Genomic DNA, 19,738 nt, shown 5'->3' on the forward strand with positions numbered 1-19,738 from the left:
CGTAGAGTAATTGTGACCATTCTTACAGCCAGCACATGGACAAGGCATAAAACCATCCGCCCGCTTGTTTGCCTCAGCCGCAAGCAGAAAAGTATGCACGCCATTAATGAACTCGGGACAGCATCGGTCATCGTATATCCATTGCCGGCTCATCTTCAAACACAGCACCGAAAACACCAAATTAATACAATACATAAAGTTCATACATAAATTTCATACAATACTTAAATGCAACAAACAAATAACTCTCTAACTAAAGAATTTAAATGCAACAACAAATGCGATCAAGATCGCAACTAAGGTAACAATTGATCCAACAGCATAATGATACCAAGCCTCATTATGAATGGCATATTTTCTAATCTTTCTAATCTTCAAGCGCATTTTCTCCATCTTAATATTGTGATCATCGACGACATCGGCAACATGCAACTCCAATTCCATCTTCTCCCCCTCAATTCTTTTCAATTTTTCCTTCAAATCCTCGTTTTCTCTTTCAACTAAATTTAACCTCTCGACAATAGGGTCAGTTGGAATTTCCGGTTCAACTACCTCCTACATACAAATATCTATGTCAACTTGATGGGCATAAGTTGTCATAAACACGAAATGCAATGAATAGTTTTAAAAGAGAATATACCACATCCGAATCATAACCCGGACGAGGGCCGACGAGGACGGATATCAAAACCATGGCACTACGTATAACAAACAATGTATGGGTAAGATAATTATACGAGTAACTATATATCCAAATCACACAAACATTAATTTTTTATATAAAACTTCATGAACAAGAGGCTCACCACAAGGTGGTGCCGGCGACGGGACGTTGCGAGCGATTGACGGTGGTTACGACGGAGATTTAGAAGGTACTAAGTAAACCACACCTACATATGCAAACTAAGTGTTATTTTTGACCTCAAATTGCATATAAATCAAATACTAGCACATATATATAATTCCTCCCAAATTACTAAACTCAAAAATCAATCACTATATAAAGCATTGCACGAGCTAATCTAGCAATGAGAGATGAAAGGACAAAGTTGCTAACCTTTGTGATCATTTGAATGGATGGGGGCCTTCAAATCTTGACAAATTTTGAGCAAAATATGTGATCAGCTTGAGAGGAAGAGGGAAAAGAACAGAGAGGAGAGGGGAAAGGGGAAGAACAGAGCGAGCTCGGGTGGACGAAGGGTCTATGTAGGACGACCTTTAGTATCGGTTCGTGATACGACCCGGTACTAAAGGTGCTGGAGGGGCCCCGGACTGACAACATCCTGCCACCACTCACTTTAGTACCGGTTCGTGGCACGAACCGGTGCTAAAGGTTCGCCACGAACCGGTACTAATGAAAGCGGCCGACTAGCCGTTAGAACCGGCACTAATGCACATATTAGTGCCGTCTCAAATTCAAACCGGCACTAATGTGCTTCACATTTGACCCTTTTTCTACTAGTGGAAGCAGTACCCTGTAATCGAGATCAACATCATTAATAGCAATCAAGAAGGAGTAGACTTTTACCTCCACGTGAGAGGCCGAATCTGGGTAAACACGTGTATCTTGTTTCCAATCAACCCCATCCAAGCCTTCACCTACCAACAATGACCTCACAACGTAGTTCTCCTACGAAGACATCTGCTGTGACAAAACCACGACACCCACCGGCAAGCCAAGGCTTGCCGCGCCGCCGCCTCGCGCCCGCAACGTCGCTGCCGTTCCGTGCCCGCGCCTGCGCGTGGAACGCGCTATCCCGCGTCCACGCCTACAACGCCACCGTACCGTGCCCGCACCTGCAGCGCCGCCGCCCCCGCCTGCCGAAAGCTCTCCTTGCGGCACCGCCACCCCACACCATCACTGCTGCCTCCCTTCCCCTGAGGGGCGTCGCCGCCCCGTTGTCGCCATGGAACTTGGGCTCGTCCAGCCCACCCCCAACCGCCGGCTACAACACCGCTGCAGGAAGAAGAAAAGATGAGTGAAAATAGATGAGGGGCTGACTGGTGGGCCCATCTCCCACCTCAGCATACTGTCCATGTAGGCATACCAAATCAGCTTGACAAGTGGGCCGGTTCCGAATTAGTGTCATTTCTTACTCACTTGCCGTAGAGTTGGCAGTTTTTTGTGGTTTTCGACAAAAATGGTGGTAAAGGAATACTCTAGCCACAAATGTGATGGTTTTGAGCAATTTACTCCGATGTCGAGCATCTGATGTCCTGGTCTGAGTCTCAAGGGTCGTGAACCCACAACACTCAACCCCCACTACAGAGTACCATCGATCATCAACGATGTTGAGTACTTCTGTGCGTGGAAACACGTGGCACATGCCCGAGAGTTTGCGTGGCTTCGACAAGACTCTAACGCAGGGCTCTATTTGATGAATACTAAAAATCAATGACAGTTTGCGCACAATATTTGGAGGCCTTAATTAGCCTTACACACTGCCCCTCTGTCAATCGACGATCTAGGGAGGTATCGCACACGCCAGACGCGACTGCTTCATGCGTGCTGCAGCAGCATCGCGTTGAGGATGTGGTTCCACGCGTCCGGCAGCCCGGCGATGCACCAGTGCGTGCAGTCCATGCCGTCCCGGCCAGGCCCGCCGTAAACCGACGGGTGCGCGTCGATCCTGAGCTGCGAGAGCGAGGTGATGTCCAGCAGGGACACCGGCGTCGACATGGACGCGATCAGGCCCCGCACGACCACCTGCTCCGGGGACACCCTCTCGTCCCCGTCCGTGGCCACCTGCCGCGGCCGTGTCTGCTGGAAACAGCCCCCCGACGCCGGCGCCGCCCCGTCGCTCTCCTGCTCCTTGGACCTACCAGTTGCACATGTAGAGCAGAGCGGCATCAAGAAATGAGTATGCCCGGCCAATGTCAAATCAACTGGGCGTGATGAGCGAGCTCACGTGTAGTGGCTTGGGGAGACGCCTTGGTAGATGACCCTGGTGAGCGACGCGTCGACGTTGTCGTCGACCCACCTTGCCCATGTGGCGAGGCCCTTGGAGAAGGCGGCCAGCCGGTCCATGTCGTTGTACGTTCTGTTCCCCTCCTGCATGTAGTCCCACCTGCGCATGAAACGGTCGAGAAAAGAGTTTGTATCCGTATATTTCGCGGTATGTGTACGTGTATAGGTATACAATACAACGTTGGGCAGAGTGGTGGGTACGTACACTTGGCTGGCGCCCTTGTAGGTCCACCAGTGCCACGTGTTGAAGACGAGCAGGTGGGCGCCGAGCCAGGAGCCCGCGCCCTGCATGGAGTCGAGCTTGAGGACGCGGCCGACGTCCTCCTGCACCACGTCCACCAGGAACCTGCTGAAGTAGAGCACCACCGACAGGTCGTAGTCCTCGAAGCGGACGGAGGAGACGGGGTCGCCGGTGCTGAAGGAGACGCGGGCGGGATCCGGCGCGGCGGCGTGGAGCATGCAGGCGAGGGAGACCCATTGGTTCATGCTCAGCGAGTCCCCCACGAACATCACCGTCTTCCCGCGCCACGTCTCCAGGAATTCCAGCCCGTCGAACCTGCCCCGATCAAAAGACCCTGTTAGTACATTGTGCGCCGAGTGTTCATCGGGTGGCTGTCTATAACGACGGTAGTAGTAGTAGTACCTTGGGAGGCGGCAGGCGGCGGGGCTCCACCGGAACTTGAGGTAGGCGGCGTCCGGGCGGCCGTTGCGGCGGCAGTCGAAGACGTCGGGCACGAAGGGGCAGCTGGCCGCGTCGTACAGAGGGTAGGACGCGTCGGCGACCCACCTCCCCTGGAACAGGTCGCACGACGACCCATCAGCCACGCTCGGCGCAGCCGCTGCCGCGAGCACTAGGATGGCCGCCAGCGCGCAGCCATGGCGGAACCTGGCACGCAGCGAAGGCAGCGCCAGGTCCTCCTGGCCCATGGTTTACGCGACGAGACGGCGGGCACGGCACGACGCCATATATAGGCCAGAACGCGTGGTTCTGAAGCAGATCTGGCCGCGGCCACGCACGCACGGGTGCCGATGGCGTGCGCGCAGGCAGTAGTACTTCATGCTAGGAGTGCGACTCAAGTTAGGAACCGCTCTGCACGGTGTGTGTGACTGTGTTCCGAACAGGCGCGTCAAGTTTCGTCGTCCTGCACATGTGCGCGGGAGAGGGAAGGCGACTGGGGTTTGACCTCGGCCCCGCTTATCCGGGCGGGGCACGTGAGAGGGGGCGCGAGAAAATTAGGTATGTGCAGCGTGCGGATCTCAAAGTACTTCGGTGCGTGCGTGGGAGTCGTAGATGGATTAGTAAAGGGCAGGATCGAGGACGGAAGGTCCCGTGTACGATCTCTAACAAATTCTGTTGTACTATATGCGAAGTTTTTTTTCTAGCATCAGTACAGACATAAACGCTCATATACACGCGTATACACCCACCCTTATGAACGCACACACGCACACCCTACCCCTATGAGCACCTCTGCTGAAAGCGCATCGCCGGAAATCCTGAAATAAATCCAGGAATAATGCGAGCACCAGGATTTGAACCCTGATGGGTTGGGATACCACTGTCCATCTAACCATCTCAACCACAGATTGGTTCGCGTACTATATGCGAAGTTGGATGGTAAAGAGACAGTGGTATTTTTTATCCATCAGGGTTTAAGCTCTGATGCTCGCATTATTTTTCGATTTATTTTAAAATTTTCGGCGATATGCTTTCAGTGGAAGAAAACATTCCATCAACGACGAGACGCCTACGATGACTCGTAAATCTCAAAATGATATGCCGGCTCAGTCTCTCGAAAGTGCTTATAAGGGTAAGATGTGCATGTGTGTTCATAGAGATGAGTATATACGTGTATGTATGAGCGCTCGTGCTTGTACTGTGTTAAAAAAAAGCAAATTTTGAATATCATCTCGTCGTGAAAAGTAACCGCCTTTTTACAGGACAGGGATGAAAAATCATCCTGACTAGGTCCTGCAAAACGGTTTGTCCTGTAAATTTTCTTGAGGGCACATGTATATTTCAGTCCCTATCTGTGATATTTTTAGTTTTCTTTCCTCATTTAACAGTTTCTTCTATCCCTCGGATGACTTGGCCGAAGGGAAATTTCAGCCCCAACCATTCCTGCCATGGTCGGCATCAACGGCGCCGCCGCCTCCCGAGCTCGATTCCAACCAAATGGAAGAGAAGCGGTACGGCGAGGGCGTGGTCGAATCAAGCAACAACAGTAGGGCGCGATCGCGGCAGCCCCGCGCAGCCTGTCGTAGTGGGAAGCGAAGCTCGTACAGGAGCTCCAGGCGGCCGGCGCGGCACAGAGCTCGTACAGGAGCTCGAGGAGTCCTGCGGGGCATCTCGACCGTGGCTAGCTGGAGCTCGGGGCGGCCGGCACGACGCGGAGCTCATACAGGAGGTCGAGGCAGCCGGCGCGCGACGCGGAGCTCGTACAGGAGCTCGAGATGGCCGTCACGCCGCGGAGCTCCTACATGAGGCGGCCGCGGCGCGGAGCTCGTACAGGAGCTCGAGACGGCTGAAGCGGAGCTCGTACAGACCCGTGCTTGTCATGCCATGGAGCGGTCCGAACTCAATTGTAATCTAGATTTCATTTTAGGGTGTTTTGTGATATTTTTAGGGACCTTGTTGTAAATATAACTACTAACAAATGGGCTCCACGGTTGACATGGAAGATTTTTACGAGATCTATTCTGGCGAAACACATCCTATACTGTAAAAAACGTGTAAAAACTATTTTGCGGGATCCTGTAGACCGATTTTGCCGTATGAGATTATAAGGGATCTACTCCCTCCGTCCGCGAAAAGTTATGCACGCCTTAGTTCATTTACAATTTTTCAAAAAAAAAACCTTCATCTTTTAAACTTATGCTAATCAGCCCCCCTCTGCTTCTTCCTCCTTCCGCCGTCGTCCGCGCGCACCGTGGTCCCCTCTGCCACCGTCGGCACCAGCAGGGACCAGCGCGCGACGACGACCAACCTGCGCCACCGCGCGAACCTTCGTTGCCCCTGCCCACCTGTGCCGCCCACACGGAGACGAGTTGCGTCGCCCGCCGGCCACCTACTCCTCCGCGGCGACCACCTTGATGGGCGGCGGCTCCACGGCTGAAGGGTGCTGCGCCGCTATCCCCTCCCGCGGTGACCCCTCCCGCCAGCCCAGTGATGCGCCGCCGCTATCCCCTCCCGCCGCCCAGGGCCTGCGCCGCCGCTATCCCTTCCCGCCGTCCAGGACTTGCGCGCGCATGCGTCTCGAGCACCTGGAGCTGGAGCTCCCGGCGGGCCTTGACCTCAAGCTTGTCCTCAAGCTCCCAGCGGGCCTGCTCCTGCGCCTGAAGCTCCCCTGCTCGTGTTGCTGCCAGTGAGAAGAAGCACCCCTCTATAAATCTGCTCCTCTGCCTGCTTGCTCGTGGTGCTCCAATTTCTGTACGTTGTAATTTCAAACACTACTCATCATGTTCACTGAACAAAATTGATCTGCTTTTAAGAAAACTAATCATGTTCTCTGAAGAAAATTGATCTGCTATTAAGAAAACTGAACATGTTCTCTGGACTGATAGCATCAAGTTAACTGGATGCATCAAGAGCAATTGGTCCAGATTTTGGCAAAATTACAAGTTAACTAAATGCATCATCAAGAGCAACTGGACGGTATGGTCTAAAATGGGAGAAGGAAAAAATGTTAATGCCTCTGTCAATTCTTGAATTATTCAGAGTATTTGAATTATTCAGATATCCATGTTCTGTATCCAGGATAATGCACAATTGCAGTGTCCATGGATCACAGGATAATCAATTGCGGTGTTAAAGTCAGCCGGTGTGTACTCCAAGTAGTGATGTTAAATTCAGTCATCAAAATATAGTCAATTTTTCTACACAATCTGCAGATGAGTGCAAATTCAATCAATAACTTGCACTAAGGAATTTATTCTCCAGGTAGAGATGAGTGTAAAAATGGTCCAATAATAGTAGTGTCATGGGTGAGCTAAGGATTATGCAGATGAGTGTAAAAATTAAGTTGCCAGGCAGATAATGGTCCCAATAATAGTAGTGTCATGGGTGAGCTAAGGATTATGCAGATGAGTGTAAAAATTAAGTTGCCAGGCAGATAATGGTCCAATAATAGTAGTGTCATCCTGTTTTTGCTAATTTATCATTGCGAAGCACTTGGTACAAAGCTGGCATCCTGCCAAGGAAGACAATGAACTATTTTGTGTTTTATTAGCAGAGAAGATAATGCAAACTAACTAGCCTGCATTGGAAAAGACAACATGTAGATGAGTGTAAAAATGGATATGGTCCAATAATAGTAGTGTCATGGTGTGCTACAGATTCATGTATAATTTGGAATATTGTTGGATCATCTCCATTTTTACACTCATCTGCATGTTAGAAAAGACAACTCCGGATAACTCAAGTTAACTGAATTAAATCTTGTTACTGTCAACTCTGAAAAATTGAAGATTTTTTAATCTATACGTACCCTGTTCGAAATCGATTTGCAGGGCATCCTGTTGGCTTTCTTCTTGTGGATCAACGTCTTCACCTTCATCAACGTCTTCTGCGGGCCAGACAAAACAGGACAAATTGCATTCAGTAAAGGAAACTTTTGACTAATTTTTTGTAAAACAAGAGGACACCATCTATCACCACATGTTCCTGGTTGAACCAATGTCACCACATGGTGTGATTGGAATACAAGAAAAATAAGAATGTAAGAAAGTTTACTAGCAGTGAGCAGTGAGCAGGGAGACATACATCACTTTTAAAATGCTAGCTTTAGAAAATTCAGTTAGCAGTGAGCAGTGAAGACAGGCGTAGTCCAATAATCATCTTCTTAGTTGAAAACATTTTATTCACATTGTCCTAAAATTTCTACACACATATTGGGCAAGCAATATTCCTAAAATTTCTACAATCACAGTATATTTGGTAAATGCAAATTGGGCACTCATGAAACAAGTCTTGGTCAATGCAACTATGTGCTGCTAGTGCCTTTTGTCTTTGTGGTTGGGCACAGTTTGGCACAATCTGGTCACCTGACCAAAACAAAAGGTGGGTAGATGTCTTGAGTGAAGGAAATATGCCCTAGAGGCAATAATAAAGCTGTTATTTATATTTCCTTATATCATGATAAATGTTTATTATTCATGATAGAATTGTATTAACCGAAAACTTAGTACATGCGTGAATACATAGACAAACAGAGTGTCCCTAGTTTGCCTCTACTTGACTAGCTCATTAATCAAAGATGGTTAAGTTTCCTAGCCATGGACATGTGTTGTTATTTGATGAACGAGATCAGATTATTAGAGAATGATGTGATGGACAAGACCCATCCGTTAGCTTAGCACTATGATCGTTTAGTTTATTGCTATAGCTTTCTTCATGACTTATACATGTTCCTATGACTATGAGATTATGCAACTCCCGAATACTAGAGGAACACCTTGTGTGCTATCAAACGTCACAACGTAACTGAGTGATTATAAAGATGCTCTATGATAACCCACAAGTACAGGGGATCGCAACCGTTTTCGAGGGTAGAGTATTCAACCCAAATTTATTGATTCAACACAAGAGGAGCCAAAGAATACTCTCAAGTATTAGTAGCTGAGTTGTCAATTCAACCACACCTGGAAACTTAATATCTGCAGCAAAGTGTTTAGTAGCAAAGTAATATGATAGTAGTGGTAACGGTAGGAAAAGGTAACGGTAGGAAAAGTAATGTTTTTGGTATTTTGTAGTGATGATAGCATGTAACGCCCTCGATGCGGCTATATCTCCCACATATCGAAGCACGACTTCGAGGCATAACCGCATTGAAAGCAATGTCGCAAGTGAGGTAATCTTCACACAACCCATGTAATGCATAAGGGAAAGAGATACATAGTTGACTTACAATCGCCACTTCACACAATACATGAATAAAGCATTACATTCACCCAGATACACACAAGGTCCGGCCACGGAACCAAACTAAAAGAAGACTGCCCCAAATGCTACACCGATGCCCGATTGACCCCAACTGGGCTCCACTACTGATCAACTAGAACGAAACAACACAAAGGACAAGATCTTCATCGAGCTCCTCCTTGAGCTTGGTTGCGTCACTTGCTCGGTATCAACGGCACCTGCAAACTGGGTTTGGAAGTATCTGTGAGTCACGGGGACTCAGCGATCTCACACCCTCGCGATCAAGACTATTTAAGCTTATAGGAAGGGTAAAAGGCATGATGTGGAGCTGCAGCAAGCGACTAGCATATATGGTGGCTAACATACGCAAATGAGAGCGAGAAGAGAAGGCAAAACACGTTCGAGAAACTATGATCAAGAAGTGATCCTAGAACAACCTACGTCAAGCATAACTCCAACACCGTGTTCACTTCCTGGACTCCGCCGGAAAGAGACCATCACGGTAACACACACGGTTGTTGCGTTTAATTTAAGATAAACTTTAGGTTTTCTACAACCAGACATTAACAAATTCCCATCTGCCCATAACCGCGGGCGGCTTTCGAAAGTTCAATCCCTGCAAGGGTGTCCCAACTTAGCCCATCAAAAGAAGAACAACAAATCATTTGGGGTTTTCTTTTTTAATTACTACTACAAGCATGGAAAGTAAACTAATTAAAAGCTACAACTAAATATATTTTTTCTTAAGGTTTATTAAACACACAAGAAGAAAGCATAAAAAGGAAATAAAATAGCATGGATGATACAATGAAAAAGTATGAGCACCGACATCTAGCAATGAGTGTGTGAACATAAATGTAATGTCGGTGAGAAATACATACTCCCCCAAGCTTAGGCTTTTGGCCTAAGTTGGTCTATGGCCACGGCTGGCCTGGCGAATATCCATAATAATAGTTGGGGTTGTACTGTGAAGAAGAAGACTCCGATTGCCACTGGTTGGCAATCATCTCCGGATCCCACTGGTAATTAGACTGTCGTGGAGGATCGACTTGTGGTTCCGGCTCTGGCTCTGTGGCTGATGTAGGGTTCCGATAGGCGTGAATAGCCTCTAACGGAACAAGGTACTGGCCTGCAGATAAATCAAACAAGGAAGGAGCAGGCAGGGTAATAGTCTCAGGATGATGTCTATCAAAGAACAATTTGTATTTAAGCTCTCCTTCCCTATTCTTAATAATAAAATCATGTGCCACCATACTCTTATAATCTAAATAAACACGAGGCAGCAATTTTTCTTCCTTCTCATAATGCCTAATAGGTATGCTAAAATGTGCAGCTAGGCGTGAAGCATAGATGCCTCCAAAGATGGGGCCCTTTGTACGGTTCAGACTTAACCGTTTAGCAATAATGTCGCCCATACTAACAGAGTTATCACTAAATAAACCATGGAACAAAATAATAATATCAGGAATGCTAAGGTTTCCACAGTTTCCGCGACCAATTAAGCAACGACTAGCAAATATTGTAAAATAGCGTAAAACAGGAAAATGTATGCTAGTGATTCGTGCATCAGAAACCTTCCACGTTTCCCTTATAGTGATGGTATCAATAAACCCATCCACATCGCTGCGATGTGGTTCCTCTGTCGTGCCCTCGAAAGGGACCAAACAAACCCGACAAAAATCATAAAGTGACATCTCCTTATGCTCATCATATAAATAAAACTCCACCGTAGGTGGTGAGCTCCTAGAATGGAAATGAAAGTTTTGCACAAAGATATTTGTGAGTAAGAGATACTGATCGCGTTGGTCGTGGAGGAAAGCGGTGAGGCCTGCATTCTCAGCCAATTCATAAAAATCTTCATAAATCCCGGCTGCTCTTAAGAAATCATCGGAAGGCCATTCACATGACCGAACCTCCGTGGTGCGAGGCAGATTATATTTGGGCTTCTGTGCCTTTTCCTTCAAGCTTCGGCTCGATGAGCCCCTCAAAAGTCTCTTCATTGTTTTCTGAAAAATTCTGAAATTTTTAGTAACTTCAAAATAAAAGTAAACCAAACTCAATAATATTGATAGCAACTACTCCTACAAGTGCCTAGAGCCTATATCATGCATCAAAACTACTTTTGACCATATAAATTTGACATGCAAGCTCAAGAACATGGTCACCTAGGAAGCATAAATTTGCAATGAATAAAGCACTAGAACAAAAACTAATTGGACCAATGGAGGAGTCACATACCAAGGAACAATCTCCCCAAGCAATTTTGTGAGAGGTGCTTTGAGCAACGAGATCGAAAATGGCAGCAAAATGAGCTTGGACTCGGGTTTGAGCTGGATATTCGTGTTTGTGGGAGGAAGAAGAAGTGTGTGGGTGCAGGAATAAGTGGAGGAGGGCCACCGTGGGCCCACGAGGCAGGGGGCGCGCCCAAGGGGGTAGGGTGCGCCCCCGACCCTCGTGGCCAGGTGCCAGCTCCTCCTGCTGTGTTCTCAGTGCCAAATATTCTCAAATATTCCAGAAAAAATCATATTTAAATTTCAGGGCATTTTGAGAACTTTTATATTCAGGGTATTTTTATATTGCACAAATAATTCAGATAATACACAGAGAAATACTATTTTTATTTTATTTAATATAAATAACAGAAAGTAAAAGGAGGGTACAGAAGGTTGTGCCTTCTAGTTTCATCCATCTCATGCTCGTCAAAAGGAATCCACTAACAAGGTTGATCAAGTCTTGTTAACGAACTCATTCCGAATAACATGGAACCGGAGAAATTTCGAATAACACTATGTTACCTCAACGGGGATATGCACATCCCCAATAATAAGAATATCATATTTCTTCTTGATAGTAGGAATAGGAAATACAAAACCTCCAAATATAATCGATGGAATTTTTCCAATAGAGTTGATACTATGAACTTGAGGTTGTTTCCTCGGAAAGTGTACCGTATGCTCATTACCATTAACATGAAAAGTGACATTGCCTTTAGTGCAATCAATAACAGCCCCTGCATTATTCAAAAAGGGTCTTCCAAGAATAATAGACATACTATCGTCCTTGGGAATATCAAGAATAACAAAGTCCGTTAAAATAGTAACGTTTGCAACTACAACAGGCACATCTTCACAAATACCGACAGGTATAGCAGTTGATTTATCAGACATTTGCAAAGATATTTCAGTAGGTGTCAACTTATTCAAATCAAGTCTACGATATAAAGAGAGAGGCATAACACTAACACCGGCTCCAAGATCACATAAAGCAGTTTTAACATAGTTTATTTTAATGGAGCATGGTATAGTGGGTACTCCTGGATCTCCAAGTTTCTTTGGTATTCCACCCTTAAAAGTATAATTAGCAAGCATGGTGGAAATTTCAGCTTCTAGTATCTTTCTTTTATTTGTAACAATATCTTTCATATACTTAGCATAAGGATTCATTTTGAGCATATCAGTTAACCGCATACGCAAAAAGATAGGTCTAATCATTTCAGCAAAGCGCTCAAAATCCTCATCATCCTTTTTCTTGGATGGTTTGGGAGGAAAAGGCATAGGTTTGTGAACCCATTGTTCTCTTTCTTTACCATGTTTCCTAGCAACAAAGTCTTTATTATCATAACGTTGATTCTTTGATTGTGGGTTATCAAGATCAAGAGCAGGTTCAATTTCTATATCATTATCATTACTGGGTCGAGCATCATCATGAACATTATCATTAACATTATCACTAGTTTCAGGTTCATTACCAGATTGTGTTTCAGCATCAGAGACAGAAATATCATTTGGATTCTCAGGTGTTTCAATAACAGGTTCACTAGAATCATGCAAAGTCCTATCATTTTTCTTTTTCTTCCTTTTAGAAGGACTAGGTGCATCTATATTATTTCTCTGAGAATCTTACTCAATTCTCTTAGGATGGCCTTCAGGATACAAAGGTTCCTGAGTCATTCTACCACCTCTAGTCATAACTCTAACAACATTATCATTATTATTATTCAATTCATTGAGCAAATCATTTTGAGCTTTAAGTACTTGTTCTACTTGAGTGGTAACCATAGAAGCATGTTTACTAATAATTTTAAGTTCACCTTTGACATTAGCCATATAATCACCCAAGTGTTCAAGCATATTTGAATTGTATTTCAATCGTCTACCAAAATAAGCATTGAAGTCTTCTAGCTTAGCCATAAATTTATCAAAATCATCTAAGCATGGGCTAGCAAACTTAGTAAATGGGATTTCAGCTTTATCATATCTATAGAGAGAATTTACCTTTACTACCTGTGTCCGGTTATCAAGACCACGAGTTTCTTCAATAGGTAATGGATTAAGATCATATGTTTCTTCAACAGGAGGTAAATTAAGACCGTGTATTTCTTCAATAGGAGGTAAATTCTTAACATCTTCAGCTTTAATACCTTTTTCTTTCATACATTTCTTTGCCTCTTGCATATCTTCAGGACTGAGAAATAGAATACCTCTCTTCTTCGGAGTTGGTTTAGGAATAGGCTCAAGAATTGGCTCAGGAGTTGTCCAATTATTTTCATTTGTCAACATATTATTCAATAGAATTTCAGCTTCATCCGGTGTTCTTTCCCTGAAAACAGAACCAGCCCAACTATCCAGGTAATCTCTCGAGGCATCGGTTAGTCCATTATAAAAGATATCAAGTATTTCATTTTTCTTAAGAGGATGATCAGGCAAAGCATTAAGTAACTTGAGAAGCCTCCCCCAAGCTTGTGGGAGACTCTCTACTTCAATTTGCACAAAATTATATATATATATCCCTTAAAGAAGCTTGTTTCTTATGAGCAGGGAAATATTTAGCAGAGAAGTAATAAATCATATCCTGGGGACTACGCACACAACTAGGATCAAGAGAATTAAACCATATCTTAGCATCACCCTTTAATGAGAACGGAAATATTTTAAGGATATAAAAGTAACTAGTTCTATCATCAGTAGTGAACAGGGTGACTATATCATTTAATTTAGTAAGATGCGCCACAACAGTTTCAGATTCATAGCCATGAAAAGGATCAGATTCAACCAAAGTAATTATATCAGGATCAACAGAGAATTCATAATCCTTATCAGTAACAAAGATAGGTGAAGTAGCAAAAGCAGGGTCAGGTTTCATTCTAGCATTAAGAGATTGGTGCTTCCATTTAGCTAATAACCTCTTGAGCTCGTATCTATCTTTGCAAGCTAAAATAGCTAAAGAAGCTTCTTTATCAAAAACATAACCCTCAGGAATAACAGGTGAGTCTTCATCATCACTTTCATCAATATTATCAGATTCAATATTTTCATTCTCTCTAACCCTAGCAAGTTGTTCATCAAGAAATTCACCAAGTGGCATAGTAGTATCAAGCATAGAAGTAGTTTCATCATAAGTATCATGTATAGCAGAAGTGGCATCATCAATAACATGCGACATATCAGAACGAATAGCAGAAGCAGGTTTAGGTGTCGCAAGCTTACTCAAAACAGAAGGTGAATCAAGTGCAGAGCTAGATGGCAGTTCCTTACCTCCCCTCGTAGTTGAGGGATAAATCTTGGTTTTTGGATCTCTCAAGTTCTTCAAAATGATAAGCAAATATAAATCCCAAGTGACTCAAAGAATAGAGCTGTGCTCCCTGGCAACGGCGCCAAAAAATAGTCTTGATAACCCACAAGTATAGGGGATCGCAACAATTTTCGAGGGTAGAGTATTCAACCCAAATTTATTGATTCGACACAAGGGGAGCCAAAGAATATTCTCAAGTATTAGCAGCAGAGTTGTCAATTCAACCACACCTGGAAATTTAATATCTGAAGCAAAGTGTTTATTAGAAAAGTAATATGATAGTAGTGGTAACGGTAGCAAAAGTAATGTTTTTGGTATTTTGTAGTGATGATAGAAATAGCAATGGAAAAGTAAATAAGCGTAGAACAATATATGGAAAGCTCGTAGGCAATGGATCAATGATGGAGAATTATGCCGGATGCGGTTCATCATGTAGCAATCATAACTTAGGGTGACACAGAACTAGCTCCAGTTCATCAATGTAATGTAGGCATGTATTCCGAATATAGTCATACGTGCTTATGGAAAAGAACTTGCATGACATCTTTTGTCCTACCCTCCCGTGGCAGCAGGGTCCTAATGGAAACTAAGGGATATTAAGGCCTCCTTTTAATAGAGTACCGGACCAAAGCATTAACACATAGTGAATACATGAACTCCTCAAACTACGGTCATCACCAGTAAGTATCCCGATTATTGTCACTTCGGGGTTAACGGATCATAACACATAATAGGTGACTATAGACTTGCAAGATAGGATCAAGAACTCTCATATATTGATGAAAACATAATAGGTTCAGATCTGAAATCATGGCACTCGGGCCCTAGTGACAAGCATTAAGCATAGCAAAGTCATAACAACACCAATCTCAGAACATAGTGGATACTAGGGATCAAACCCTAACAAAACTAACTCGATTACATGATAGATCTCATCCAACCCATCACCGTCCAGCAAGCCAATGATGGAATTACTCACGCATGGCGGTGAGCATCATGAAATTGGTGATGGAGGATGGTTGATGATGACGATGGCGACGGATTCCCCTCTCCGGAGCCTCGAACGGACTCCAGATCAGCCCTCCCGAGAGATTTTAGGGCTTGGCAGCGGCTCCGTATCGTAAAACGCGATGAATCCTTCTCTCTGTTTTTTTCTCTCCGAAACCAAATATATAGACTTGGAGTCGAGGTCGGAGGAGCTCCAGGGGGGCCACAAGGTAGGGGGCGCGCCCTCACCCTCGTGGACAGGTGGTGGGCCCCCTGGCCTTCATCTTTTGCAAGGATTTTTATTATTTCCGAAAAGTTGTTCCGTGAACTTTCAGGTCATTCCGAGAACTTTTGTTTCTACACATAAATAACACCATAGCAATTCTGCTGAAAACAGCGTCAGTCTAGGTTAGTTCCATTCAAATCATGCAAGTTAGAGTCCAAAACAAGGGCAAAAGTGTTTGGAAAATTAGATACGACGGAGACGTATCACTCTACAGGTGTCTCCAATGGTGTTTGCTGAGTTGGCATAGATCGAGATTAGGATTTGTCACTCCGTGTTTCGGAGAGGTATCTCTGGGCCCTCTCGGTAATGCTCATCACTATCAAGCCTTGCAAGCAAAGTGACTAATGAGTTAGTTGCGGGATGATACATTATGGAACGAGTAAAGAGACTTGCCGGTAACGAGATTGAACTAGGTATGAGGATATCAACGATCGAATCTCGGGCAAGTAACAAACCGATGACAATGGGAATGACGTATGTTGTCATTGCGGTTTGGCCGATAAAGATCTTCGTAGAATATGTAGGAACCAATATGAGCATCCAAGTTCCACTATTGGTTATTGACCGGAGATGTGTCTCAGTCATGTCTACATAGTTCTTGAACCCGTAGGGTCCGCATGCTTAACGTTCGGTGACGATTTGTGTTATGACTTATGTGTTTTGGTGACTGAAGTTTGTTCGGAGTTAATATGAGCATCCAGGTTACGCTATTGGTTATTGACCAGAGATGAGTCTCGGTCATGTCTACATAGTTCTCGAACCCGTAGGGTCCGCACGCTTAACGTTCGATGACGATCGATATTATGAGTTTATGTGTTTTGATGTATCGAAGGTAGTTCAGAGTCCCAGATGAGATCACGTACATGACGAGGAGTCTCAAAATGGTCGATACATAAATATTGATATATTGGAAGACTATATTCGGACACCGGAATAGTTCCGAGGTGTATCGGGTATTTTTCGGAGTATCGGGGTGTTACCGGAACCCACAGGGGGTTATTGGGCCTCATGGGCCTATTGGTGGAAGAGAGGAAGCAGGCCAAGGCAGGGCGCGCGCCCCCCTAGGCCAAACCGAATTGGACTAGGGGGCGGCCCCCCTTTCCTTCTCTCCTCCCTCACCTTCCCCCTTCTCCTTGTTGGAATAGGAAAGGGGGGCCGAATCCTACTTGGAGTAGGATTGCCCCCATGGCGCGCCTCCTCCCCTTGGCCGGCCTCCTCCTCCCTCCCCCCTTTATATACGTGGGAGAGGGGCACCCCAAAGGCACACAAAAGTTTCTCTTAGCCGTGTGTGGTGCCCCCCTCCACAGAAACACACCTCAGTCATATCGTTGCAGTGCTTAGGCGAAGCCCTGCGCCAGTAACTTCATCATCACCGTCACCACGCCATCATGCTGACAAAACTCTCCCTCCACCTCATCTAGATCAAGAGTTCGAGGGACGTCACCGAGCTGAAGGTGTGCAGATCGCGGAGGTGTCGTACATTCGGTACTTGATCGGTTGGATCGCGAAGACGTTCGACTACATCAACTGCGTTGCTTAACGCTTCCGCTTTCGGTCTACGAGGGTACCTAGACACACTCTCCCCTCTTGTTGCCATGCATCTCCTAGATAGATCTTGCGTGATCGTAGGAAAATTTTGAAATACATTGTTCCCCAACATTGAGATGCTGTAGTGTATTCTGAATTTTCTCAACAAGTGATAAATGCACTCAAAAGTTTACTGGGAAAATGCAGATGCTAGTGTTGGTTTAGTTTAAAACTAGAGGGACAGAGAGACTAGAACAGAACACAATAACATGGGAGTATAATAGACAAGTGATAGAAATTATCAGAAGAAAAAAATAACATGTGTTTGTTTTGGTTAGAGGAAGGTGTTGTTGCTATCAATTCACAATAACCCGTATTTGTTTTGCTGCTAACCTTACCTTAGCTCTAACTGAAAAAATGCAAATAACATAGTAGTACATCAGGATACCTTGCTCAAGGTCCTAGTTGTGCTACCTGGAGAAACATCTCTGAAATCATTCATGGTCTATAGCATTTTCAACAGTAGATTAAGAAGTACAACAAATCAAAGAGCAATAGTGGTAACTTAATTTTCAACACTTCTCTGTATTGCATAAACATTCTGTGTTTGATCAAATGATTGTCAAGATTTAGTGAATTAGCATAATTAGTCACTGTTTTCAGACTACAACAGTTTTAGTTAATAGTCAATAGTTTCTTTCATTTGCATTACAGTGAAGTTTCAGACTGACATCAATTTGTTATGATTATATGCTAACCACTCATATTTTGTACTCTTGTTATGAGTACAGAAAGGAGCACACAACTATGGATTTGAACTTGATCCCGGAAGAGGAAGATGAAGCTTAACAAGAAGAACAAGCTCAGCCAGGTGATGCTATTGATTTGAACTTGATCCCGGAAGAGGAAGATGAAGCTCAACAAGGTGATGCTATTGCTTTGAACTTGATCTCGTAAGAGGAAGATGAAGACATTGAATTGAATTGGTTTCCTGAAGAGGAAGGAGCCAAGTGTAAGGGCATATTTATCCCTAAGATGTTTTGGTGATTGATGACAATGCGTTTGCGGACTAATCGTGTGCCTTGAGTTTCCCAGACGTTTCATCGCTAGGCACTAGACGGCTTGGTGCCCCTCGAAGACTGTTGAATATGGTGTCTTTTCTACGTTTCTTTTTGATGGATTTGAGTCGTAGGAAAGTCATACTATTAAGAGGGGGTCCGCGTCGGAAAGGTTTGGGTGGAATCATCACGTTCACGTCTCTTTCTAGTCCCCTCCTTTCCCTTGGAGCATCCTCCGCTTTCTCGCCTCCTTGTTTCTGGCTGCTGTGTTGGCTCGCGGTAGTACTGCTCCCAGGTAAGCGGTAGTACCGTAGGCACCAGCGGTAGTACCGTGTTGCGGCGCGGTAGTACCGCAGGTGCCCACGATAGTACCGCTCCCCTAGAGCTGCACTATCGTTGCCCACCAGACTAGTACCGCTCCCTCGCGGTAGTAGGGGCGGATGTAATTTTTTACACCCGCGCCTACCACGGTAGTACCGCATTCCTTCCGCGGTAGTACCATGCTATGTTGTCAGGCAGTAGTACCGCCTCTCTGCAGTAGTACTATGTCGGGTTTTTGCTTCTTCCGTTTCTTTGTGGAAGTACGCACGGATGTTTCCTTCCCCCTGGCTAAGGGATTCCTGCCTTGCGGTAGTACCGCAAGGCGGAGCGGTAGTACCGCGCTCGCGGAAGTACCGCCCTCAGCACTTGTGCTACAGGTCTGACCTTGCTGTTGCTGGTGTTGCGGCAGTACCGCGGGCCTGTACGGTTATACCGCATGACCGTGCGGTAGTACCGCTTGGCATCAAGCGGTAGTATCGCACGGCCCTACGATAGTACCACTGGCCTGGAGCAGTAGTACCGCTGACCGCGGGCTGGTAGGTGGACAACGGTTGGATCTTTGTCCCCTACTATAAAAGGGGTCCCCTTCTTCCCTGTTGACTCACGTCTTCCAACCCCAAGCTCCATTTTTGCCCGATCTCACTCCCTAGCCAATCAAACTTGTTGATTTGCTCGGGAGTGGTTGAGAAGGCCACGATCCACACTTCCACCAAGAGAAATTTGATTCCCCCCACTAATCCCTTGCGGATCTTGTTACTCTTGGGTGTTTGAGCATCCTAGACGGTTGAGGTCACCGTGGAGCCATAGTCCATTGTGGTGAAGCTTTGTGGTGTCGTTGGGAGCCTCCAATTGAGTTGTGGATATTGCCCCAACCTTGTTTGTAAAGGTTCGGTCGCCGCCTCCAAGGGCACCAATAGTGAAATCACGACATCTCGCATTGTGTGAGGGCGTGAGGAGAATACGGTGGCCCTAGTGGCTTCTTGGGGAGCATTGTGCCTCCACACCGCTCCAACGGAGACGTACTTCCCCTCAAAGGGAAGGAACTTCGGTAACACATCCTCGTCTCCACCATCTCCACTCTTGGTTATCTCGTGCCTTTA

General features: G+C 45.4%; 1 protein-coding gene across 1 annotated transcript; it reads right to left on the reverse strand.

The window, feature by feature from the left end:
- Window positions 1-2,100: 2,100 nt before the first annotated feature.
- Window positions 2,101-3,912, reverse strand: LOC125522356 (protein trichome birefringence-like 38). The gene is made up of 4 exons (XM_048687420.1): window positions 3,612-3,912; window positions 3,174-3,524; window positions 2,910-3,068; window positions 2,101-2,819 (listed from the first exon to the last, which is right to left on the reverse strand). Exons 1-4 carry the CDS (start codon window positions 3,893-3,895, stop codon window positions 2,501-2,503), a joined length of 1,113 nt encoding a protein of 370 aa, XP_048543377.1. The 5' UTR covers window positions 3,896-3,912; the 3' UTR covers window positions 2,101-2,500.
- Between the last annotated feature and the right edge of the window lie 15,826 nt (window positions 3,913-19,738).

This window comes from Triticum urartu, chromosome 7 (assembly GCF_003073215.2).
Source record: "Triticum urartu cultivar G1812 chromosome 7, Tu2.1, whole genome shotgun sequence".
Classification (NCBI taxonomy): Eukaryota; Viridiplantae; Streptophyta; class Magnoliopsida; order Poales; family Poaceae; genus Triticum; species Triticum urartu.

What these genes read in the sequence shown, in the direction of transcription:
- LOC125522356 (XM_048687420.1), bottom strand. Translation starts at nt 3,895, where the DNA reads ATGGGCCAGGAGGACCTGGCGCTGCCTTCGCTGCGTGCCAGGTTCCGC. An exon ending in TACAAGGGCGCCAGCCAAGT is followed by an intron (nt 3,069 to 3,173) that starts GTACGTACCCAC and finishes TTTCATGCGCAG; the next exon opens with GTGGGACTACATGCAGGAGG. An exon ending in GTCTCCCCAAGCCACTACAC is followed by an intron (nt 2,820 to 2,909) that starts GTGAGCTCGCTC and finishes TGCAACTGGTAG; the next exon opens with GTCCAAGGAGCAGGAGAGCG.